This window comes from Heptranchias perlo, chromosome 35 (assembly GCF_035084215.1).
Source record: "Heptranchias perlo isolate sHepPer1 chromosome 35, sHepPer1.hap1, whole genome shotgun sequence".
Classification (NCBI taxonomy): domain Eukaryota; kingdom Metazoa; phylum Chordata; class Chondrichthyes; order Hexanchiformes; family Hexanchidae; genus Heptranchias; species Heptranchias perlo.
The window spans coordinates 15,192,153-15,214,656 of record NC_090359.1 but is presented as its reverse complement, the minus strand read 5'-3'; the positions used below and the strand labels follow the sequence as shown (position 1 = coordinate 15,214,656).

Sequence of the window (22,504 nt, the reverse complement as noted above, 5' to 3'; positions counted from 1 at the left end):
TCTCTACCTCCATCTCCTGCTGCCTCTCTCTGTATCACTCATTATTGTCGGTTATGACTCACTCTCTCCCTCTGTTGGTGTCTCTCTATATCACTTACTCTCCTCAGTTGTGCATCTCCAAATCCCTCATCCACTGTCTCTCTGCGTCACTCGCTGCATCAAGTACACACATTCACCATCAGAAACATTAATAAAGCAGATTCTGTCTTAAATATTCTCTGGTAATTTGACGGATGAACCATTTACAGGAGAACATTAACGGGTATTTAGGACATCCTTATACGGTGTTTGCAGAAAGTAACCAAGACTTTATTGGATAGCTCAACACAAATTATTTTTCTTGAATATAAAAACTTCTCAATTTTCTTGACATTAACAAAATCGATTTATTTGAATTCTGCCAGTGATGTGTTAATGTGGAAGGTGTTTGGTGACAATATCACTTAAATCTCCAAAATAAGTGAGTCTGAGACACTTTCAGGAGCAGCCGTTGATCATCAAAGTGGAGTCAGTCGACATCAGTTATCCAAACGGTTGTGTAGACAACACTCTCCATAAATCCTTCACAATCAGCCTGCATCCAACCGATCCTCACTAATACAGAGAGGGGCTCTGATTTGGGTCAATCTGGTTCAATAAACCCGAAAGTTTATAGAGACCAAAATAACCAAAGGGAAAGTTTTTAAATTGTGCAATCTTGAAATAGAGCAAGTGTCTTGGGAATGTGGAGCTGATCAGTCAGTGCCTGCAGGAGAAAGTGCCCGACTCAGGATATTGTGGAAGGGGCTCTCCAGGAACATTCAGCTCTCTGATTGACCTGCTGTACATTTCTGGCATTCTCGGGTTTTAATGAAAAAAGGACAGAAATCATCAGGCGAGTCGGGCACTTCCGCTGTTCGTCTCTTTGTCTGATTCTGTTCAACTCACAGCGACATCCACAAAACTAACGCTGCACAAGAGCGGTTGATTTTCGTTCACAAATCCATTTCCAACGCGTGACGCAGCAATCGTCGTTCCAGCCCCAGTAATTGGTGGTGGCGCAGTTCTCACCCTCACAGTGTGCGCTCTTGTGGTTGTTCGGTTCACCTCTGCGCCAAAATCTGTAGGGACCAACGATCCACACAAATAAGTGCGGGGGAAATATTCCTTTTAGTTAAATGGAAGTGATTATTTAGTTGTCTCAGTTATAGAAATTGACCTCCTCATAACCTCAATCACTCGGCACGATAGGTGTCTCAGGGGCTCAGTCCCCTTTCCAGGGACTAATGTGCTGCACAGGAACAGAAGGCCCTGGGTTCCAGTGCTGGCTTGTCTGGAGTCAGCTGATTGGAAAGGTTGGTGGTGGGTGATGGATTTATCCTCAGTCATCCCTGAGCACAGGGTGGATTCAGACCCCTGACCCAATCCCAATCGCTGCCCAGTGGCCTCGGCTGCAAACCAATGAGGTGAATGTTTGAGGTTCTCCGACTGCGCTGCCGTAACTTTGGTGGGATTTCGGCGGAAACCCCATTCACGTGTCTAAATGGACGTCAGACAAAGTTACAGCAGCAGAGTGGGAGAGTCCGGAGGAAATTCAGCCCCGCACGTCTGAGGGCCATCTGTCCAGGAGAGGGAAGGATCTGCTCTGCTGGGTCCGACGGGCAGAGCCTGTCAAAGCTCATTGGGGGTGAATTCACCATGGGCCGTGGCACAAAATGGGCGGTAATGAATTGGGAGCAGGTCCGAGAAATTACCGAATATCTGGGGGTTTCTGCGGATCTTCTCCGAGGTTACTGTCGGCCAATGGAGAGAACCACAGAGGGAATTACTGGCCAATAGTAATGAGCATTTCCCATTGGTACAGAAGTACAGGGTTTATAGGGGATGTTAGTGTAGGGGTTAAAGGATACACTAGTGTAGTGATGATAGGGGACGGTTATGTAGGGATTATCGGGTTTGGTGTAGGGGTTATAGGGTACGGGTGATTAAGGGTTATAGGGTACGGGGGATTAAGGGTTATAGGGTACCCAGGTGTTGGCCAGAGGCTGCAGAAACCTATTGAGGTTAATTCGAATTGCTAACAAAGACACAGACTTTTGAACTGGGGTGACCTGGAGTTCAGTCACTGGTCTGAACTGGCCAGAACCGGTTTGAATTCGTTCCGCTTCTTACAGGGACAAAGGAACTGTGATGAGACACCAGTCCTTATTTAGAAAAGGAGTATGAGGTGATGCTACCTCGGCCCTTGGAACAGAGCCAATCAGGGGATGACATCGATCACTCCAGCAACTTTGAGCCAACCAGAGAAGACAGCATCTTTCGAAAAGACAGACTTGGGAATAAAACTGAAGAATTGCTGGCTTGGTCGCAGTTTGTTTGTGAGGGAGACTCCGGAGACTGACCATCGTGGAAGTAGGGACCCTACGTCAGGGACGTAGAGACGACGTCAGGGACGTAGAGACGATGTCGGGAGTGAGAGAGAGAATTGCCTGGCCAGCAGTATCTCTCCTTTCCGGGTAATATAATATCCTTTCTATTCTGTGACCACTCAGGGAGTGTTTGTCAGAGAAACCTAGTGGGTGTGCTTTTAAATCCTAATACTCAGGGAGTGTTAGTCAGGGAATCCTAGTTTGAGTATAAAACTGTATAACCTGCTGTAAACTGCATACCTATATCTAACTAGACGTATAAGCGGTATGTACATGATCTAATAACGATAATAAAGCAAATTGAGAATTAAGAGAGAATTGACTCTTCCTCTGTGTACTAAGCCAAAACCGTTAACCGGTGACTTCCGGTCAACACAGGATTAAGGGTTATAAGGTATGGTAGTGTCTGGATTATAGGGTACGGTAGTTTAGGGGTTATATGGTACAGTAGTTTAGAGGATATAGGTTGATAGGGTATGGTAGTGTAGGGGTTATAGGGTACGGTTCTGTAGGTACCCTATAACCTGTATATGTTAGTGCAGAGGTTATAGGGTATGGCCTTGTAGTGGTTATAAGAGTACGGTAATGTAGGGGTTCTAGGGTACTGAAGTATGGGAGTTAACGGTATGTTAGTGATTATGCAGCACTAGTTACAGCCTGCCAACCTGAAAATGATCCGTTTATTCCTACTCTTTGTTTTATGTCCGTTAACTAATCCTCTATCCATGCTAATGTACTACCCCCAACCCCATGAGCCCTCGTCTTGCAACAATCTTTTGTGTGGCACCTTATCAAATTTCTTTAGAAAATCCAAATATACGACATCTACTGGTTCCCCTTTATCTACCCTGCTGGCTACATCCTCAAAAAACTCCAATAAATTTGTCAAACACGATTTCCCTTTCATAAAATCATGTTGACTCTGCTTAATCATATTATGATGTTCTAAGTGCCCTGTTACCACTTCCTTAATAATAGATTCCAGCATTATCCTGACTACTGATGTCAGGCTAACTGGCCTGTAGATCCCAGTTTTCTCACTCCCTCCTTTCTTGAATAGTGGTGTTACATTTGCTACCTTCCAATCCAAGAGGACCGTTCTCGAATCTAGGGAATTTTGGAAGATCAGAACCAATGCATTCATGATCTCTGCAGCCACCTCTTTTAGAACACAAAATATAGGCCATCAGGTCCAGGGGATTTGATGTCTTTTAGTCCCATTAATTTCTCCAGTACTTTTTCTTTATTAATATTAATTACCTTAAATTCCTCAATCTCATTAGACCCTTGGTTTCCCACTATTTCTGGGTTTTTTTTGTGACTTCTACTGTGAAGACAGATACAAAATATTTATTTAACGTCTCTGCCATTTCCTTATTCCCCATTATAATTTCTCCTGCCTCACCCTCTAAGGGACTCACGTTTACTTTTGCTACTCTCTTTCTTTTTATATACTTGTAGAAGCTCTTACAATTGTTTTTATATTATTTGCTAATTTACTCTCATATTCGATTTTCTCCCTCTTTATCAATTTTTTTGCTCATCCTTTGCTGATTTCTATAACTCTCCCAATCCTCAGGCTTACTACGCTTCTTCGCAACATCATAGGCTTCTTCTTTTAATCTATTACTATCCTTAACTTTAGTTAGCCATGGACAGATCACTTTTCCCATGGAGTTTTTATTCCTCAATAGAATGTATATTTGTTGAGAATTATGAAATATTTCTTTAAATGTCCGCCATTGTTGATGTACCATCATATCTTTTAATCTAATTTCCCAAGTAACCTGAGCCAACTCACCCCTCATACCTATTTAATTGGCTTTGTTTAAGTTTAAGACTTCAGTTTCAGACTTGAGTTCATCACTCTGGAACTAAATGTGAAATTCTATCATATTATGATCACTCTGCCGCAGAGGATCCCTTACAATGAGATTACTAATTAACCCTGGCCCATTACACAAGACAAGATCTAAAATAGCCTGTTCCCTGGTTGATTCCACCAAGTATTGTTCTAGGAAACCGTCTCGAATGCATTCCATGAGCTAGTCCTCCAAATTACTTTTGCCAATTTGATTTGCCCAATCCACATTGAGATTATAAAGTCCCCCCGATTATTGCTTTACCTTTGTTACAAGCTCCTCTCATTTCTTGATTAATATTTTGTCCAACAGTATAACTACTGTAGCGGGGCCTATAAACAACTCCCACCAATATTTTCTGCAGCTTGTTATTTCTTATCTCCACCCATACTGATTCTACTTCCTGATTTTCCGAGCCAAGATCCTTTCTCACTGCTATCTTAATGTCATCCTTTATTATCAGGGCTACCCCACCCCACAACTTTTCCATTTTGTTTCTCTTTTCCAAAAGTCAAGTACCCGGAATATTTATTTCCCAACCTGGGTCACCTTGCAACCACGTCTCAGTAATGGCCATTATCAAACCCATTTATCTCTATTTGTGCCATTAATTCGTCTATCTTGTTACGAATGCTTCATGCATTCAAATGAATCGTCTTTAATTTTAACTTTTTAACTTTTTACTCTGATGTGACCTTATTCACTGACGCATTATTACCTCAAAACTCTCTGTCTCTTCCTGACACACTCTGCTTATCTTTAGGCAAATCGCAACACCTGACTTTTCTCTTTAGATTTATAAATTTACCCTTTCCTGAAACCATCCCGCCCCCCTGCAACTTTTTAGTTTAAAGCCCTATCTACCGCCCTAGTTATTCGATTCGCCAGGACACTGGTCCCAGCCCGGTTTAAGTGGAGCCCATTCCAATGGAATAGCTCCCTCTGTTCCCAGTACTGGTGCCAGTGCCCCATGAATTGAAACCCCTGTCTCCCACATCACTCTTTGAGCCACGCATTTAACTCTCTGAATTGTTCGACCTTCTGCCAATTTGCGTGTGGCTCAGGTAGTAATCCAGAGATTATTACCTTTGAGCTTCTGCTTATTAATTTGGACCCGAGCTCCTCAAACTCCCTCAGCAGAACCTCATTCCCAGTTCTACCTATGTTGTTGGTTCCCACGTGGACCACAACAGCTGGATCCTCCCCTCATGCTCCAAGTTCTTCTCCAGACACGAGGAGATATCCTTAACCCTGGCACCGGGTGGACAGCTCAGCCTTCGGGGTCCCGGTTGCGGCTGCAGAGAACAGTCGCCATCCCCCTGACTATACTAATCCCCACCACTACCACATTCCTTTTTACTCCCCCCGCTTGAATGGCCTCCTGTACCACGGTGCCGTGGTCAGTTTGCCCATCCTCCCCACAGTCTTTCTTCTCATTCACACAGGTAGCAAGTATCTCGCACCTCTTGGACAAGGTCAAGGGCTGAGGCTCCTCCCTCACTACACCCTGGGTCCCCATACCTGCCTGACTCACAGTCACATCCTCCTGTCCCTGACCACTGACCAAATCTAAACTATGATCTAAACTAAGGGGTATGACTGCCTCTTGGATCAAAGTGTCCAGATAACTCTCCCCCTCCTGATGCATCGCAATGTTTGCAGCTCAGACTCCAGCTCGACAACTCTGAGCCGAAGTTCCTCGAGTTGTGAACACTTACTGCAGATGTGGTTGCTCAGGATCTTGCTGGTCTCCACCAACTCCCATATACTGCAGTGACGACAAACCACCACCTGTCCTGCCATCTCTCTCTAACCTTGATTTATATAGTTAATTAGATAAAGTCTTTATTCACTCGATATTGTTAGTTCTATTAACAGTTAGTTTATCTAGTTTAAGTTCTGAATTTAATAAAATAACAGCGAGTTATAGTTTCCAAGCTCTTGGTTTGAACGACTGCCCGAGATCAGAGAGCAAAAAAAGCGGCAACACTCACCAACCAACCACCTGCCCGCTGTCCCGTGGCCTCACTCCTCCATTAGTTTTTGGTTTTGATTTCAGCCTTTAATATGGAGCGTTTCCTGGGCCTCCCGCTCAGGTCCGCTCTCCCACGCTACTCAACTTATAAGTTACAGTGGTTATAGAATATGGTAGAGCGCGGGCCGCGGGGGCACGGGAGAGCGCGGGCCGCGGGGGTACGGTGGAGCGCGGGCCGCGGGGGCGCGGCAGAGCGCGGGCCGTGGGGGTACGGTGGAGCGTGGGCCGTGGGGGTACGGTGGAGCGCGGGCCGCGGGGGTACGGTGGAGCGCGGGCCGTGGGGGTACGGTGGAGCGCGGGCCGCGGGGGTACGGTAGTGCGCGGGCCGCGGGGGTACGGTAGTGCGCGGGCCGCGGGGGTACGGTGGAGCGCGGGCCGCGGGGGTACGGGAGAGCGCGGGCCGCGGGGGTACGGGAGAGCGCGGGCCGCGGGGGTACGGTAGTGCGCGGGCCGCGGGGGTACGGGAGAGCGCGGGCCGCGGGGGTACGGTGGACCGCGGGCCGCGGGGGTACGGTGGAGCGCGGGCCGCGGGGGTACGGTAGTGCGCGGGCCGCGGGGGTACGGTGGAGTGCGGGCCGCGGGGGCACGGGAGAGCGCGGGCCGCGGGGGTACGGTGGAGCGCGGGCCGCGGGGGCACGGGAGAGCGCGGGCCGCGGGGGTACGGTGGAGCGCGGGCCGCGGGGGCACGGGAGAGCGCGGGCCGCGGGGGTACGGTAGTGCGCGGGCCGCGGGGGTACGGTGGAGCGCGGGCCGCGGGGGTACGGTGGAGCGCGGGCCGCGGGGGTACGGTACTGCGCGGGCCGCGGGGGTACGGTGGAGCGCGGGCCGCGGGGGTACGGTGGAGCGCGGGCCGCGGGGGTACGGTAGTGCGCGGGCCGCGGGGGCGCGGGTGTTACAGGTAAAATAGTGCACGGGTTATAGTGTTCGGTAGTGAAGAGTTAAATATCCTTTTATCATTTCCTACTGCAGTTGATAATTCAGTCGGGAACTACACGCCGTGCGGTTCATTTTCATTCTTCCCGCCCGACGGTAAACGGGTGACAGGAGATCCGCCGCCCGGCTGACATTCCGCTCGATAGTCGTTCCCATCGAAGTGAGTGGAGATTAAAATCCTACAGAATGTAAAACCACCGGCCGATTCGCTCCCGCCCGTTTTATCCCGACGGTAAAAGTGAACATTCAGCCCAGAATGGTTTTTCAGGCCCCACCCCCGGCCCAGGGGCTAATTTTAACATTTTCACAAAGACAATTGGAAAGGAAAATGGTGGGAGGTGTAGAACGGGCGGCCGATCCGATATCGCCCGTTTTACACTATCGCCTGAAGTTAAAATGAAGCCCAGACTGTTCCTTGTACAGTCAGACTGTGCAGACTAATCACACAGTGAACATTAGAACCGACAAACACACGGGATTTTATCCCGGGAATCTGATTGGATTTGAGGTCGAGCTCCGAAGATCACTGAGCCGAGGTCTCACCACCCAGTTTCCCGGGAATATTGTTCTGCGTCCCCTCCATTCACTCACACCTCTCAGTACTCACTCAGGTTCAGAGAGCGGGCCTGCACCATCCACCCATTGCCAGGTGCCTTCCTTTTCCTCGTCCGTCAATCCAATCCAATGTGCATAATATCCGCCCTTAACAAAATCCTTCAGGGAATGTGAAAATATTACACAGCTTGTAAGATTATTATTAATTGAAAAACTAGGAGCAGGGTCAGTGCTTATTGTGTAACACTGCTCAATGGTTATAGACAATAAGGAAGGAGACAAGGCAATTAAATAACAGTGAGTATGTGATGTTTAACTTGTTTTTTAAAAATATGTTGATTGTAGGAGGAAGAGAAAAAAGAAAGAAAGGAAAGTAACCCCGCTGTTCAAGAAAGGAGGGAGAGAGAAAACAGGAAACTACAGGCCAGTTAGACTGACATCAGTCATCGGGAAAATGCTGGAATCCATTATTGAGGAAGTGGTAACAGGGCACTGAGAAAATCATTATATGATTAGGCCGAGTCAACATGGTTTTATGAAAGGGAAATCATGTTTGAGAAATCTATTAGAGTTTTTTGAGGATGTAACTAGCAGGGTCGATAAAGGGGAACCAGTGCATGTCGTATATTTGGATTTTCAAAAGACATTTGATAAGGTGCCACATAAAAGGTTCTTACGCAAGGTCAGGGCTCATGGGGTTGGTTAATGGACAGAAAACAGAGAGTAGGGATAAACGGGTCATTTTCAGATTGGCAGGCTGTAATTAATGAGGTGCCACAAGGATCAGTTTTGGGCCTCAGCTATTTACAAACTATATTAATGACTTAAATGAAGGGATCGAGCGTAATGTATCCAGGGATCGAGCGTAATGTATCCAGGTTTGCTGACGATACAAAGCTGGTGGGAAAGTAAGCGGTGAGGAGGAAAGGGATATAGACAGGTTAAATGAGCGGGCAAGATGGTGGCAGATGGAGTATAACGTGGGGAAATGTGAGGTTATTCACTTTGGTCGGAAGAATAGAACAACAGAATATTTTTTAAATGGTGAGATACTATTAAATGTTGGTGTTCAGAGAGATTTGGGTGTCCTCGTACAAGAAACACCAAGTTAACATGCAGGTACAACAAGCAATTAGGACGGCAAATGGCATGTTGGCCTTTATTGCAAGGGAGCTGGAGTACAAGAGTAAGGAAGTCTTACTGCAATTGTATAGGGCTTTGGTGGGACCACACCTGGAGTACTGTGTACAGTTTTGGTCTCCTTATCTAAGGAAGGATATACTTGCCTTAAAGGCAGCGCAACGAAGGTTCACCAGATTGATTCCTGGGATGAGAGGGATGTTCTATGAGGAGAGATTGAGTAGAATGGGCCTATATTCTCTGGAGTTTAGAAGAATGAGAGGTGATCTCAGTGAAACATATAAGATTCTGAGGGGGCTTGATAGGGTCGATGCTGAGAGGCTGTTTCCCCTGGCTGGAGATTCTAGAACTAGGGGGCATGGTCTCAGGATAAGTGGTCGGCCATTTAAGACTGAGATGAGGAGGAATTTCTTCACTCAGAGTTGTGAATCTTTGGAATTCTCGACCACAGAGGGCTGTGGATGCTGTGTCATTGAGTGTATTCAAGGATGAGAGAGATAGATTTTTGCAATTTGGGGGAATCAAGGGATATGGGGATCGGGCAGGAAAGAGGAGTTGAGGTCAATGATCAGCCATGATCTGATTGAATGACGGAGCAGGCTCGAGGGGCCGTATGGCCTACTCCTGCTCCTTATTGTTATGTTCTTATGTTCCTAAATAAAGAAAGACCTTGCATTTATACAACGCCTTTCACGACCTCAGGACGCACCAAAACATTTCACAGCCAATTAAGTACATTTAAAGATTAGTGACTTTTGAAATGAGGGGAAACGCAGCAGCTAGTTTGAGCACAGCAGGACACCACAGTAATTAGATAATGACCAGATCAACTGGTTTAGTGATGTTGGTTGAGAATAAGTAATAGCCAGGATGCCGGAAGATCTCCCCTGCTCTTCTTCGAATAGTGCCATGGGATCTTTTACACCCACCTGAGAGGGCAGATAGAGCCTTGGTTTCATAGCATCATAGAATGATACAGCACAGAAGAAGGACATTTGGTCCATTGTGCCTTTGAAAGAGCTATCCAATTCGTCCCATTCCCCTGCCCTTTCCCCATCGCTCTGCAAATTTTTCCCCTTCAAGTATTTATCCAACTCTCTTTTGAAAGTTATTATTGAGTCTGCTTCCACCACCCTTTCAGGCAGTGCATTCCAGATCATAACAACTCGCTGTTTAAAACAATTTCTCCTCATCTCCCCTGTGGCTCTTTTGCCAATTACTTTAAATCTCGTTACCAACACTTCTGCCACTGGAAATAGTTTCTCCTTGTTTACTGTATAAAAACCCTGCATAATTTTGAACACTTCTAATAAATCTCCCCTTAACCTTCTCTGCTCTGAGAAGAACAATCCCAGTCTCAAAAAGGATTGAGGAATCAGAGAGGACTTAAAGCTATAATGGGAGTTGTCTACAGGCATCCTGACAGCGGCAATGAAGTGGTAGAATGTATTCATTCAGAGATTAGAGAGGCATGGTCGCAAAAGCAGAGTTGTTTTAATGGGAGACTTTAATTTTCATATTGATTGGGAAGAGCAGAGCAGCTCAAGTCAGAAAGGTCGTGAATTTTTAGAGTGCATTCAAGAGAGTTTTCTGGAACAATGTGTTCTAGAGGGCAGGACTTACTAGATTTAGTATGTTAATAATCTAACAGTAATGGAAAATTTATCTGACGGGGGATCGTAATATGATCGAATTCAATGTTACGTTTGAGAAGGAGAAATGGAAGACAATTACTAAGATTCTAGATTTTGCTAACTTCAAAGGGATGAGACGGAGACTGACGGCAGAAAACTTGTCGAAAGTGTTATCAGGTAAAACTACCGATGAACAGTGGGAGTTGTTCAAAAAATAATTCAGCTTAATACACAAGTAGAGTATACTCATAAGGGGCAAGAGCTCTACTTCCCAAATAAAACAGCCATGGTGGACAAAAGAGGTGAGAGATAAGATAATTCTAAAGGAGGGAGCGTACAAAAGTGTAAACAATAGTGTAGATCCAGGGGACTGGGAGAAATATAAAGAACAGCAAAGGAAGACAAAAAAGATAGTAAGAGCCGCAAAAATGGAATATGAAAAGAAACTTTAAGGGTAACAAGATTAACACAAAAAGATTTTACAACTATATTACAAGAAAAAGGGTAGTCAAGGGTAATGTGAGTCCTTTAAAAACAGATGTGGGTAATATTGCAAATGAAAATAAGGAAATGGCAGACTTGTCAAATGGTTACTTTGTGTCAGTCTTCACAGTAGAGGAAGAGGATAATATACCTGACATTCCAGGGAAACTAATAATAAGTCAAGGACTGGAACTCACTAAAGTTAACATAAGCAAGAAAACAGTATTGGAAAATATAATGGCACTAAAGGCTGACAAATCCCCAAGTTCTGATGGTTTCCACCCCAGGGTTTTAAAGGAAGTAGGTGGGGAAATTGCAGATGCTTTAGCCGTGATCTTCCAAAACTCTCTCAATTCAGGAATTGTCCCTTTCGATTGAAAAATTGCAAATGTAGCTCCATTATTTAAGAAAGGTGAGAGAGAGAGAAATCAGGAAATAATAGACCTGTTAGTCTAACATCTGTTGTGGGGAAGTTATTGGAATATATAATTAACTAATGACAGATTGACTGAACACTTAGAGAAATTGAGCTGATTAGGGAGAGCCAACATGAATTTATAAAGGGTAGCTCATGTGTAATAAAGGTAACTGAATTTTTTGAGGAAGTAACTGAAGTAGTAGACAGGGGAATGTTTATGGATGTGGGTTATATGGACTTCCAGAAGGCATTTGATAAGGTTCCACATAAGAGACTGTTAGCTAAAATTAAAATTCATGGAATTGAAGGCAAATAATTGACCTGGTTAGGGGATTGGTTCGGCAGTCGAAGACAGAGTGTAGGAATAATGGGTATGTACTAGAATTGGAAGAAAGTGACTCGTGGTGTCCCACAAGGATCTGTGCTGGGGCCTCAAATATTCACTATTTTATTAATGACTTGGATAACACAATAGAGAGCCATACATCCGAGTTTGCCGATGACACAAAGATTGGTGGTATAGTTATTAGTGTAGAGGGGAGCTTAAAATTACAAAGACATTGATTGATTAAGTGAGTGGGCAAAACTGTGGCAGATGGATTTCAACGCAGGAAAATGTGAGGTCATCCATTTTGGACCAAGAAAGGATTGATCCGAGTACTTTTTAAAATGGTGAAAATCTAGGAACAGTGGAGGTTCAAAGAGATTCAGGTGTCCATGTGCACAGATCACTAAAATGTAGCGGTCAGGTAAAAAAAAAATCATAAATGATAATGGAATGTCAGCCTTTATAACTGGATGGCTAGAATATAAAAGGGAGGAAGTTTTGCTACAGCTATAAAAGCCCTGGTTAGACCACATCTGGAGCACTGTGCACAGTTCTCGGCACCACATCTAAGAAAGAATATATTGGCCTTGGAAGGGGTGCAGCGTAGATTCACCAGAATGTTACCAGGGCTCCAAGGATTACATTATGAGGAGAGATTACAGACACTAGGCTTGTATTCCCTGGAATATAGAAGGTTAAGGGGTGATGTGATTGAGGTTTTTCGGATTTGAAAGGATAGGGTAGATAGAGAGAAACTTTTTCCGCTGGTGGGAGAGTCCAGGACAAGGGGACAGAACCTTAAAACCAGAGCACGGCCATTCAGGAGAGAAGTTCGAAACACTTCTTCATAGAAAGGGTGGAGAAGTGTGGAACTCTCTCCCACAAAAAGCAGTAGATGCTAGCTCAATGAATAATTTTAAATCTGAGATCGATAGAATTTTCCTGGCCAAGGGTACACCACTGTATACTTCCCGCCAGTCTGAAAAACAACCGTTATCCACGACTCTCTGCCTTCTGTCCCCAAGCCAATTTTGTATCTGCGCAGCCACTGCCCCTTTAATCCCATGGACTTCAATTTTGTTAACAAGTCTATCATGTGGTACTTAACAAACAGCATTTGAAAGTCCATTTACACAATATCAACCGCACTACCCTCATCAACCCTCTCCGTTACTTCATCAAAGAACTCAATCAAGTGAGTCAAACACGATTTATCTTTACAAATCCACGCTGGCTGTCATTTATTAACCCATATTTTTCCAAGTGACTGTTAATTTTTTCTTGGTTTATTGTCTTTAAAGGTTTACCCACCACTGTCGTTAGGCTGACTGGCTGCAGTTACCAGGATTATCCCTCGCCCCTCTTTTGAACAGACATGTAACATTTGCAATCCTCCAGTCCTCTGACACCACTCTTATATCTAAGGAGGATTGGAAGATTGTGGCCAAAGCCTCAGCTTCTCTACCCTTACTTCTCTCAGCAATCTAGGATGCATCCCATCCGGACCGGGTGACTTTCCTACTTTCAGCGCTGTCAACCTTTTTAGCACCTCCTCTTTATCTATTTTTATCCTATCCGATTTCTCTACTACTTCCTCTTTACCGTGACATTGGCAGCATCTTCTTTAGTGAAGACAGACGCAAAGTATCAACTTCATACCTCAGCCATGCCCTTTGCCTCCACAAGAGGATCTACTTTTTGGTCCCTAATCGGCCCTACCTTTCCTTTGACTGCCCTTTTAGTATCTATATGTTTATAAAAGACTTTTGAGTTCCTTTTTATGTTTCCCGCTAATCTATTCTCATACACTCTCTTTGCCCCTCTTATGGCCATTTTCAGTTCTCCTCTGGTTTAATGTCTCATCCGAAAGCCGTTACCTCTGACAGTGCAACACTCCCTCAGTACTGTACTGGAGTATCAGACTGGATTCCGTGCTCACATCTCTGGAGTGGGACTTAAACCCATGACCTTTCGACTCCAAGGTGATTGTGCTAACTCTGAGCTAAGGCTGGCACCTAAAATATGGAGAGAGCTGAGAAGTCCACGGTTTTAGATCTTGGGGTTAATGAGCGTGACCACAAGGAGGTGATGACCCTGGATTTAAATGCAGAGCAGATTCATAGAGCGGGGTGGGGAGAATGTACGGGGCATCGAGGTAAGAGGAAGAAGAGATGAATAACTGTAAATATATTGTAACAATAGAAGACAAAAGAATAGTTACAACGCAGAGAGAGGCAGAGATAGAAAAGGAGGTAGAAATAGAGACAGTGGCAGATAGAGTGCACATCGGAATGGTCTTCTCTTTAGAAGAGAATGGGCTCCTGCTAGCATCCTCTCATTGGTTTGTTAGAAACTGACCTGTGTGTGTCTGACCTGTGTGTGTCTGACCTGTGTGTGTCTGACCTGTGTGTCTGAATGAGAGTGTGGCGACCGTGTGTTACACTGGAACTCTTAACTTGGTTTTGTACAGTCCGACAGCAAAGGTCTTTGACCTGAAACGATCCCTGTCTCTTTATCCACAGATGTTGCCTGACTTGCTCAGTATTTCCAGCATTCCAGCATTGTCTGTTTCCTACAGGAAATCTGATAGTTAATCTGTTGGGAGTATGGAAATATGGGGTATAAATTCATCTTGCACTGTGGCATAAACCGAGTGATAGTAAATCGGCCGCCCATTTCACCCCCCCGCCCCCCCCACCCGTTCCATCCCCGCCATTGAAGTCAATGAAAATGAAAATCAGGTGGAGTATAAAATGGGCGGCCGATTCTCTCTCGCCCGTTTTGCGCCACTGCTGCGCCGAATTTATACCTCACCATGCCGGGGGAGTCTACGGGGTGATATCTGACCTGCCGCCAGTCCCACAGAATTGGCATTGCAGATCGAGCGCCTGTTATTGACACCGCCCGATACCCCTCAGGTGGTGGAGACAAAATCTACCCCGGGGGGGGGAAATTCCACTTCTTTGCTCCTCTGCACACAGTTCTTCATCCATTTATTTAATGACGAGTGCAGGATCGAAATATCTACCCCATAATCATTGGTCTAATTAAAGTGATATTATATTCTCACGGTACGATGAACTCTCACCTGTTCCTCTTGACTAGTGATCACCACAAGATGGGATTTGTTCCCACTGCAATAATTCGCACTTTCAGTCCAATTTCGTCGTTCAGTTGAAAAAAAGTAACAACTTCCATTAAAAAACTTCCATTCCTTCGGACAAAAGATCTCATCACACTCTGTAAGACAACAGATTTTGTTGGCATATTTCACCAGAGATAGAGAAATAATTGGATTATATAGAGGGATGGATAGAGCGAGAAATAGATGGGCAGATAGAAACAGAAACAGAGAGATGAATAAATAGACAAATTGATGGATTGCTAGTTGGATAGATAAAAGGATATGAGAGAGACAGAGAATGGATACATAGAGGGTAAAATTAAACCAGGGCGGGGGGTGCGACTGACGGGAGCGGATCGACCGCCCGTTATACACACGCCCGATTTCCCTTCTATGGACTTCAATAGGGGGCGGGCGGCCAATCCTCTACGGCCTGTTTATCTGCACAAACTGAAGTTTAATTTCACCTCCGAGGGTGGAACTAAACACCTTGGGACATTTTACTACATTAAAGGTGTTTTTTAAATGCAAATTGTTGTAGATAGATATGCAGATAAATAAATAACCAAATGGATGGATGGGTGTGTATGTATGGATAATGGAATGAATCGGTGGGGACATGGATGAGTGGGTGGTTATGGAAATCGGTGGATGGATGAATAGATTCCTGAAATATGAATAATTATTATACATACCCGGAGCACGATTCTGATCACAAAACCTTATCCAAAGTTGTGTATATTTTTCCTGGAGGTGTGTAAAATTGTGGTTCAGTTTCTCCAGGGTCGTAAATGTCATCTCAAGTTCCTTGCGGGTGAAATATCCTTAAAATAAGAGAAACTCTTTACAACGTGAAAAGAATAACACACAATTAATGTGATGATGTGGAGATGCCGGTGATGGACTGGGGTGGACAAATGTAAGGAATCTTACAACACCAGGTTATAGTCCAACAAATTTATTTTAAAATCACAAGCTTTTGGAGATTATCTCCTTCGTCAGATGAATGAATGAAAAGGTTCTCAAATCGCATATCTTATACTATGTTGGGACAGCATCACACCAATCAAAAGGTGTCGTTGTTATTCAAACAGGCCAGTCACGGAGAACAGCACGTCCCAGTACACTAGATATACATTGTGTCGATTACACAGGCAGGCAGAAAGAAACTCAAAATGGCAGAGAGAGAGAGAGAGAGAGAGAGAGAATTTTTAAAAACATATAATTTTTTTCCCCCTTTTTGCTGGTGGGGTTACGTGTAGCGTGACATGAACCCAAGATCCTGGTTGAGGCCGTCCTCATGGGTGCGGAACTTGGCTATCAACTTCTGCTCGACGATTTTGCGTTGTCGTGTGTCTCGAAGGCCGCCTTGGAGAACGTCAAGGACATTCAGCCACCGATCTTCGGGTAAGCGTTCTCCAAGGCGGCCTTCGAGACACACGACAACGCAAAATCGTCGAGCAGAAGTTGATAGCCAAGTTCCGCACCCATGAGGACGGCCTCAACCGGGATCTTGGGTTCATGTCACGCTACACGTAACCCCACCAGCAAAAAGGGGGAAAAAAATTATATGTTTTTGAAAATTCTCTCTCTCTCTCTCTCTCTCTCTGCCATTTTGAGTTTCTTTCTGCCTGCCTGTGTAATCAACACAATGTATATCTAGTGTACTGGGACGTGCTGTTATCCGTGACTGGCCTGTTTGAATAACAACGACACCTTTTGATTGGTGTGATGCTGTCCCAACATAGTATAAGATATGCGATTTGAGATCCTTTTCATTCATTCATCTGACGAAGGAGATAATCTCCGAAAGCTTGTGATTTTAAAATAAATTTGTTGGACTATAACCTGGTGTTGTAAGATTCCTTACAATTAATGTGAAATAAACAAGTAACCTGGGATAAACTATAAAACACGGCTGGTGATATATTGTTTCACTGCTTCTGAAATCCTTAGAAATTATATAAAACTACAAATACTGACAGGCATCAGTGGACTTCAAAAATACGATAGCAAGAGTTGTGAAATATTGTGGGGAAAAACTGTATCTCAAGACTTTACATTGCTTCCAACCTGCTTTTTGGGACACTGTAATGAAAATGATAATCTGCATTTAACCCCTGCTCTACCTGATTAGGAACGATTGTTGAGGAAATTTATTCCATATTAAATCTGAAGTGTATCAGTCCGGGTCGCATTTCACAGTGAAACTGTCTGGATCGAATGTATGCTGCAGCTGAGCGAGGAGTGTTTGATGGGACAGTGTAGAGGGAGCTTTACTCTGTATCTAACCCGTGCTGTATCTGCCCTGGGAGTGTTTGATGGGACAGTTTAGAGGGAGCTTTACTCTGTATCTAACCCATGCTGTACCTGCCCTGGGAGTGTTTGATGGGACAGTTTAGAGGGAGCTTTACTCTGTATCTAACCCATGCTGTACCTGTCCTGGGAGTGTTTGATGGGACAGTTTAGAGGGAGCTTTACTCTGTATCTAACCCATGCTGTACCTGCCCCGGGAGTGTTTGATGGGACAGTTTAGAGGGAGCTTTACTCTGTATCTAACCCGTGCTGTACCTGCCCCTGGGAGTGTTGAATGGACAGTGTAGAGAGAGCTTTACTCTGTATCTAACCCGTGCTGTATCTGCCCCTGGGAGTGTTTGATGGGACAGTACAGAGGGAGCTTTACTCTGTATCTAACCCATGCTGTACCTGCCCCGGGAGTGTTTGATGGGACAGTTTAGAGGGAGCTTTACTCTGTATCTAACCCGTGCTGTACCTGCCCCTGGGAGTGTTGAATGGACAGTGTAGAGAGAGCTTTACTCTGTATCTAACCCGTGCTGTATCTGCCCCTGTGGAGTGTTTGATGGGACAGTATGGAGGGAGCTTTACTCTGTATCTAACCCGTGCTGTATCTGCCCCTGGGAGTGTTTGATGGGACAGTGTAGAGGGAGCTTTACTCTGTATCTAACATGTGTTGTACATTTCCTGGGATTATTTTGATTGGACAGACAGCTCTAATGATCCCTCCTCCCCCGTTGGGTCACCAACGTGAACCAGGACAAGTTCGGAATAAGTGATGAAGAGAAAAATAATAAAATCAATTTTACTAACCAGTTGTTATTTGTGAAACAATTGCTGCAATTAGAACAAAGCAGATGACCAGAAGGACTATCGCCGGCACCTTCCAGGAGGCAGGTTTCTTGGTATCTAAAATGAGAAATGATTTGGCGAATGAAAAAATGGAACAAAAGCACTGGAATGTACACGGCTCTGGGCTGATCATTTAAATCAAAGGAGTTTGGAAAACTTTCAAGAGCAAAAAACTAATTAGCAACAAATTTAATTTGTTGATGACACAAAATCACAAAACATTTATATAAAAAGGAAGAAAGGAGCACAATTTTACACTGAATTTATCATTTTAAGGCCATGGATTTGGTAATCAGGAAATGTTCTGTCCCGTATTGAGAGACAGGGAATTTGATGAAGGACAGTTGTAGTATTTGTGTGTGAGGAGTTTATGTTTTTCAGGAATGCCGGGGATACTGGGCTTGTTCTGTTTGGAAAGTAAAGCTCACGGGTAATTTTAACTTTTAGCGATGGTGTAAAACGGGTGATATCAGATCCACCGCCCATTATACTCCTGCCCATTTTACATCATCGCTGAAATTTAAAATGACCCCCCAGACTTCGAGATATTGAGGGACATTTTCAATTTGCCCCTCGGGGGGTAAATCTGAAATCGGTGGAAATGGAAATCGGGAGGTTTCTATAATTGGTGCCGATTCACAATCCCAGTTTTATGCTCGGGCAGCAAGTTGAAAAGGGGCGATTTTAACCCACCCCACCCGGCGTAGTTCACCTTCTGTCCTCTCTGCTTAACCTCTTTACCTGCCTCAGTCACCTTCTCCCCTTCCCAGTTCACCGTAATGGGCCACAATTCACTGTAGCCAGTGAACAAACGGCGCCCATCGTTCGTTGGACTTGCCTGTGCCCGTTCAGTTTCCATGAGCTTTTGTACAGCAAGTTGCTGTAAGTGAGAGAGCCAAACAGCACTACAGGGCATCTGGGGCCTCTGTGAACAGGGCAAGCAACTGTGTTTCTCTTTAATCAATCAGATTAAAGCATCGTTAATGAACAGTGCAGAGTCTGAACCAGGAAATGTGAGTTAGAATAGTGTATTCAATGTCAAATCAGTTACAGAAAGCGAAATCAAGAGAGGGAAATGAAAGATTGAATTAAGAGAGAGAAAAAAGAGACAGAAAGAAAAATTGAAACAAAAAGTTTTAATTTAACTTTTTAAAAAATAATCTCCAACAATTAAAAGCTGAAGGACTGAGACTCCACACTGGTAAAAGTTAATTTTCAGTGCCAGAGAGATTGTTTGGCAGTAATTAAGATTTATCACACCATTAAAATCGGTACTTAGACTGAAATGGACAAGCCCTAACTTTCTGTGGTGAGTTTAGTTCCTATCACCCACACAAATACAGGAACTTCACGCTGTTCAATGTATTTGAACAGTGAGTCAGACAGCGAGATTCTGTTTCGCGAAGTCAACGGTGGAGCGGCGCATCTCGGACAGCAACTTCCAGATTTTCCCATTTAACCACGCATCTGCCCCTCGCCTGAAGTTGCCGTGCGATTTATGGATGAGTGATGGAAGGTGTCGTCGACAGTGCTATCAAGTGGCACTTACTCACCAATAACCTGCTCACCGATGCTCAGTTTGGGTTCCACCAGGACCACTCGGCTCCAGACCTCATTACAGCCTTGGTCCAAACATGGACAAAAGAGCTGAATTCCAGAGGTGAGGTGAGAGTGACTGCCCTCCCTTGACATCAAGGCAGCATTTGACCGAGTGTGGCACCAAGGAGCCCTAGTAAAATTGATGTCAATGGGAATCGGAGGAAAAATCTCCAGTGGCTGGAGTCGTACCTAGCACAACTTGGTGTTGTAAAATTGTTTACAAAGGAAGATGGCAGTGGTTGTTGGAGGCCAATCATCTCAGCCCCAGGACATTGCTGCAGGAGTTCTTCAGGGCAGTGTCCAAGGCCCAACCATCTTCAGTTGCTTCATCACTGACCTTCCATCCATCATAAGGTCAGAAATGGGGATGTTCGCTGATGATTGCACAGTGTTCAGTTCCATTCGCAACCCTTCAGATAATGAAGCAGTCCGTGTCCGCATGCAGCAAGACCTGGACAAATCCAGGCTTGGGCTGATCAGTGGCAAGTAACATTCGCGCCAGATAAGTGCCAGACCATCTCCAACAAGAGAGAGTCTAACCACCTCCCCTTGACATTCAACGGCATTACCATCGCTGATTCCCCCACCATCAACATCCTGGGGGTCACCATTGACCAGAAACTTAACTGGACCAGCCACATAAATACTGTGGCTACGAGAGCAGGTCAGAGACTGGGTATTCTGCGGTAAGTGAATCACCTCCTGACTCCCCACAGCCTTTCCACCATCGACAAAGCACAAGTCAGGAGTGTGATGGATGAGTGCAGCTCCAACAACACTCAAGAAGCTCGACGCTATCCAGGACAAAGCAGCCCGCTTGATTGGCACCCCATCCACCGCCTTGAACATTCACTCTCTCCACCACCGGCGCACAGTGGCTGCAGTGTGTACCATCCACAGGATGCACTGCAGCAACTCGCCAAGGATTCTTCGACAGCACCTCCCAAACCCACAACCTCGACCACCTAGAAGGACAAGGGCAGCAGGTACATGGGAACAACACCAACTGCATGTTCCCCTCCAAGTCACACACCATCCCGACATGGAAATATATCGCTGTTCCTTCATCATCGCTGGGTCAAAATCCTGGAACTCCCTACCTAACAGCACTGTGGGAGAACCTTCACCACACGGACTGCAGCAGTTCAAGAAGGTGGCTCACCACCACCTTCTCAAGGGCAATTAGGGATGGGCAATAAATGCCGGCCTTGCCAGCGACGCCCAGATCCCATGAATGAACAAAAAAAAATGCATAAATAATGGTGAGCATCATCAGCCTCACCATTATTTGGGCAGTAAATTCTGACCCATTACGTTTCTATTACAATTTCTCAAAAGCCAAGTTCACGCTCTCCCTTGTCTGGTTGATCTTCCTAGCTGTGCACATCACATCCTCACTCATCTGGCTTATCTTCACATCTGTCTACTACACCACCTTATTCATCTAGATCTGCTTCTCACCCACCAAGGAACATTGTCACTTTCCGAGTTCATCTCATATCTAGGTTACTTTGTCTCTTGTAATAGTTGCCCTTCAAGGGATGTCCAGCGCACCCTCTCCCCTGTCCAGCGCGCCCTCTCCCCTGTCCAGCGCGCCCTCTCCCCTGTCCAGCGCGCCCTCTCCCCTGTCCAGCGCGCCCTCTCCCCTGTCCAGCGCGCCCTCTCCCCTGTCATAAGAACATAAGAAATAGGAGCAGGAGTAGGCCAATCGGCCCCTCGAGCCTGCTCCGCCATTCAATAAGATCATGGCTGATCTGATCTTAACCTCAAATCTAAATTCATGTCCAATTTCCTGCCCGCTCCCCGTAACCCCTAATTCCCTTTACTTCTAGGAAACTGTCTATTTCTGTTTTAAATTTATTTAATGATGTCGCTTCCACAGCTTCCTGGGGCAGCAAATTCCACAGACCTACTACCCTCTGAGTGAAGAAGTTTCTCCTCATCTCAGTTTTGAAAGAGCAGCCCCTTATTCTAAGATTATGCCCCCTAGTTCTAGTTTCACCCATCCTTGGGAACATCCTGACCGCATCCACCCGATCAAGCCCCTTCACAATCTTATATGTTTCAATAAGATCGCCTCTCATTCTTCTGAACTCCAATGAGTAGAGTCCCAATCTACTCAACCTCTCCTCATATGTCCACCCCCTCATCCCCGGGATTAACCGAGTGAACCTTCTTTGTACTGCCTCGAGAGCAAGTATGTCTTTTCTTAAGTATGGAGACCAAAACTGTATGCAGTATTCCAGGTGCGGTCTCACCAATACCTTATATAACTGCAGCAATACCTCCCTGTTTTTATATTCTATCCCCCTAGCAATAAAAGCCAACATTCCGTTGGCCTTCTTGATCACCTGCTGCACCTGCAAACTAACTTTTTGATTTTCTTGCACTCGGACCCCCAGATCCCTTTGTACTGCAGTACTTTTCAGTTTCTCGCCATTAAGATAATAACTTGCTCTCTGATTTTTCCTGCCAAAGTGCAGAACCTCACATTTTCCAATATTGTATTGCATCAAAAGGCGGGATTTCAGAGCGCTGAGAACAGCTGAGAGGAGCCGAGCCGAGCGGAGGGAGCGTCCGATAAAAGGCGGGATTTCAGAGCGCTGAGAACAGCTGAGAGGAGCCGAGCTGAGCGGAGGGAGCGTCCGATAAAAGGCGGGATTTCAGAGGGAGCTGCGACCGAGTTCGAAGTGACGTCAGGAATCAGATCGGGACGCGACACAGGGGAGGCACCTGATTGGTGAGTAGGTTCAGGTGAGTATTTCTACTTATCTGCAGTAACTAAAGTAAAAAGAAAGGGAAGGTCTGCAGGTCTTATAGGAAGTAGCGTTTTTTTTA

General features: G+C 45.3%; 1 protein-coding gene across 2 annotated transcripts in view; it reads right to left on the bottom strand.

Moving 5' to 3' along the window:
* Nucleotides 1-287: 287 nt before the first annotated feature.
* The window catches only part of LOC137302366 (CD209 antigen-like protein C), a 47,072-nt gene continuing 24,855 nt past the window's right edge, over nucleotides 288-22,504 (bottom strand). The window contains exons 4-8 of one of the 2 annotated variants that reach the window (XM_067971999.1): nucleotides 18,029-18,124; nucleotides 15,616-15,744; nucleotides 14,885-15,036; nucleotides 7,846-7,952; nucleotides 288-1,100 (exon numbers count right to left, since the gene is read on the bottom strand). In XM_067971999.1, coding sequence (XP_067828100.1) covers nucleotides 944-1,100; nucleotides 7,846-7,952; nucleotides 14,885-15,036; nucleotides 15,616-15,744; nucleotides 18,029-18,124 — 641 coding nt within the window. In that variant the 3' untranslated portion in view covers nucleotides 288-943. The remainder of the gene's footprint in view (nucleotides 1,101-7,845; nucleotides 7,953-14,884; nucleotides 15,037-15,615; nucleotides 15,745-18,028; nucleotides 18,125-22,504) is intronic. The other variant, XM_067972000.1, reaches the window with a different exon arrangement.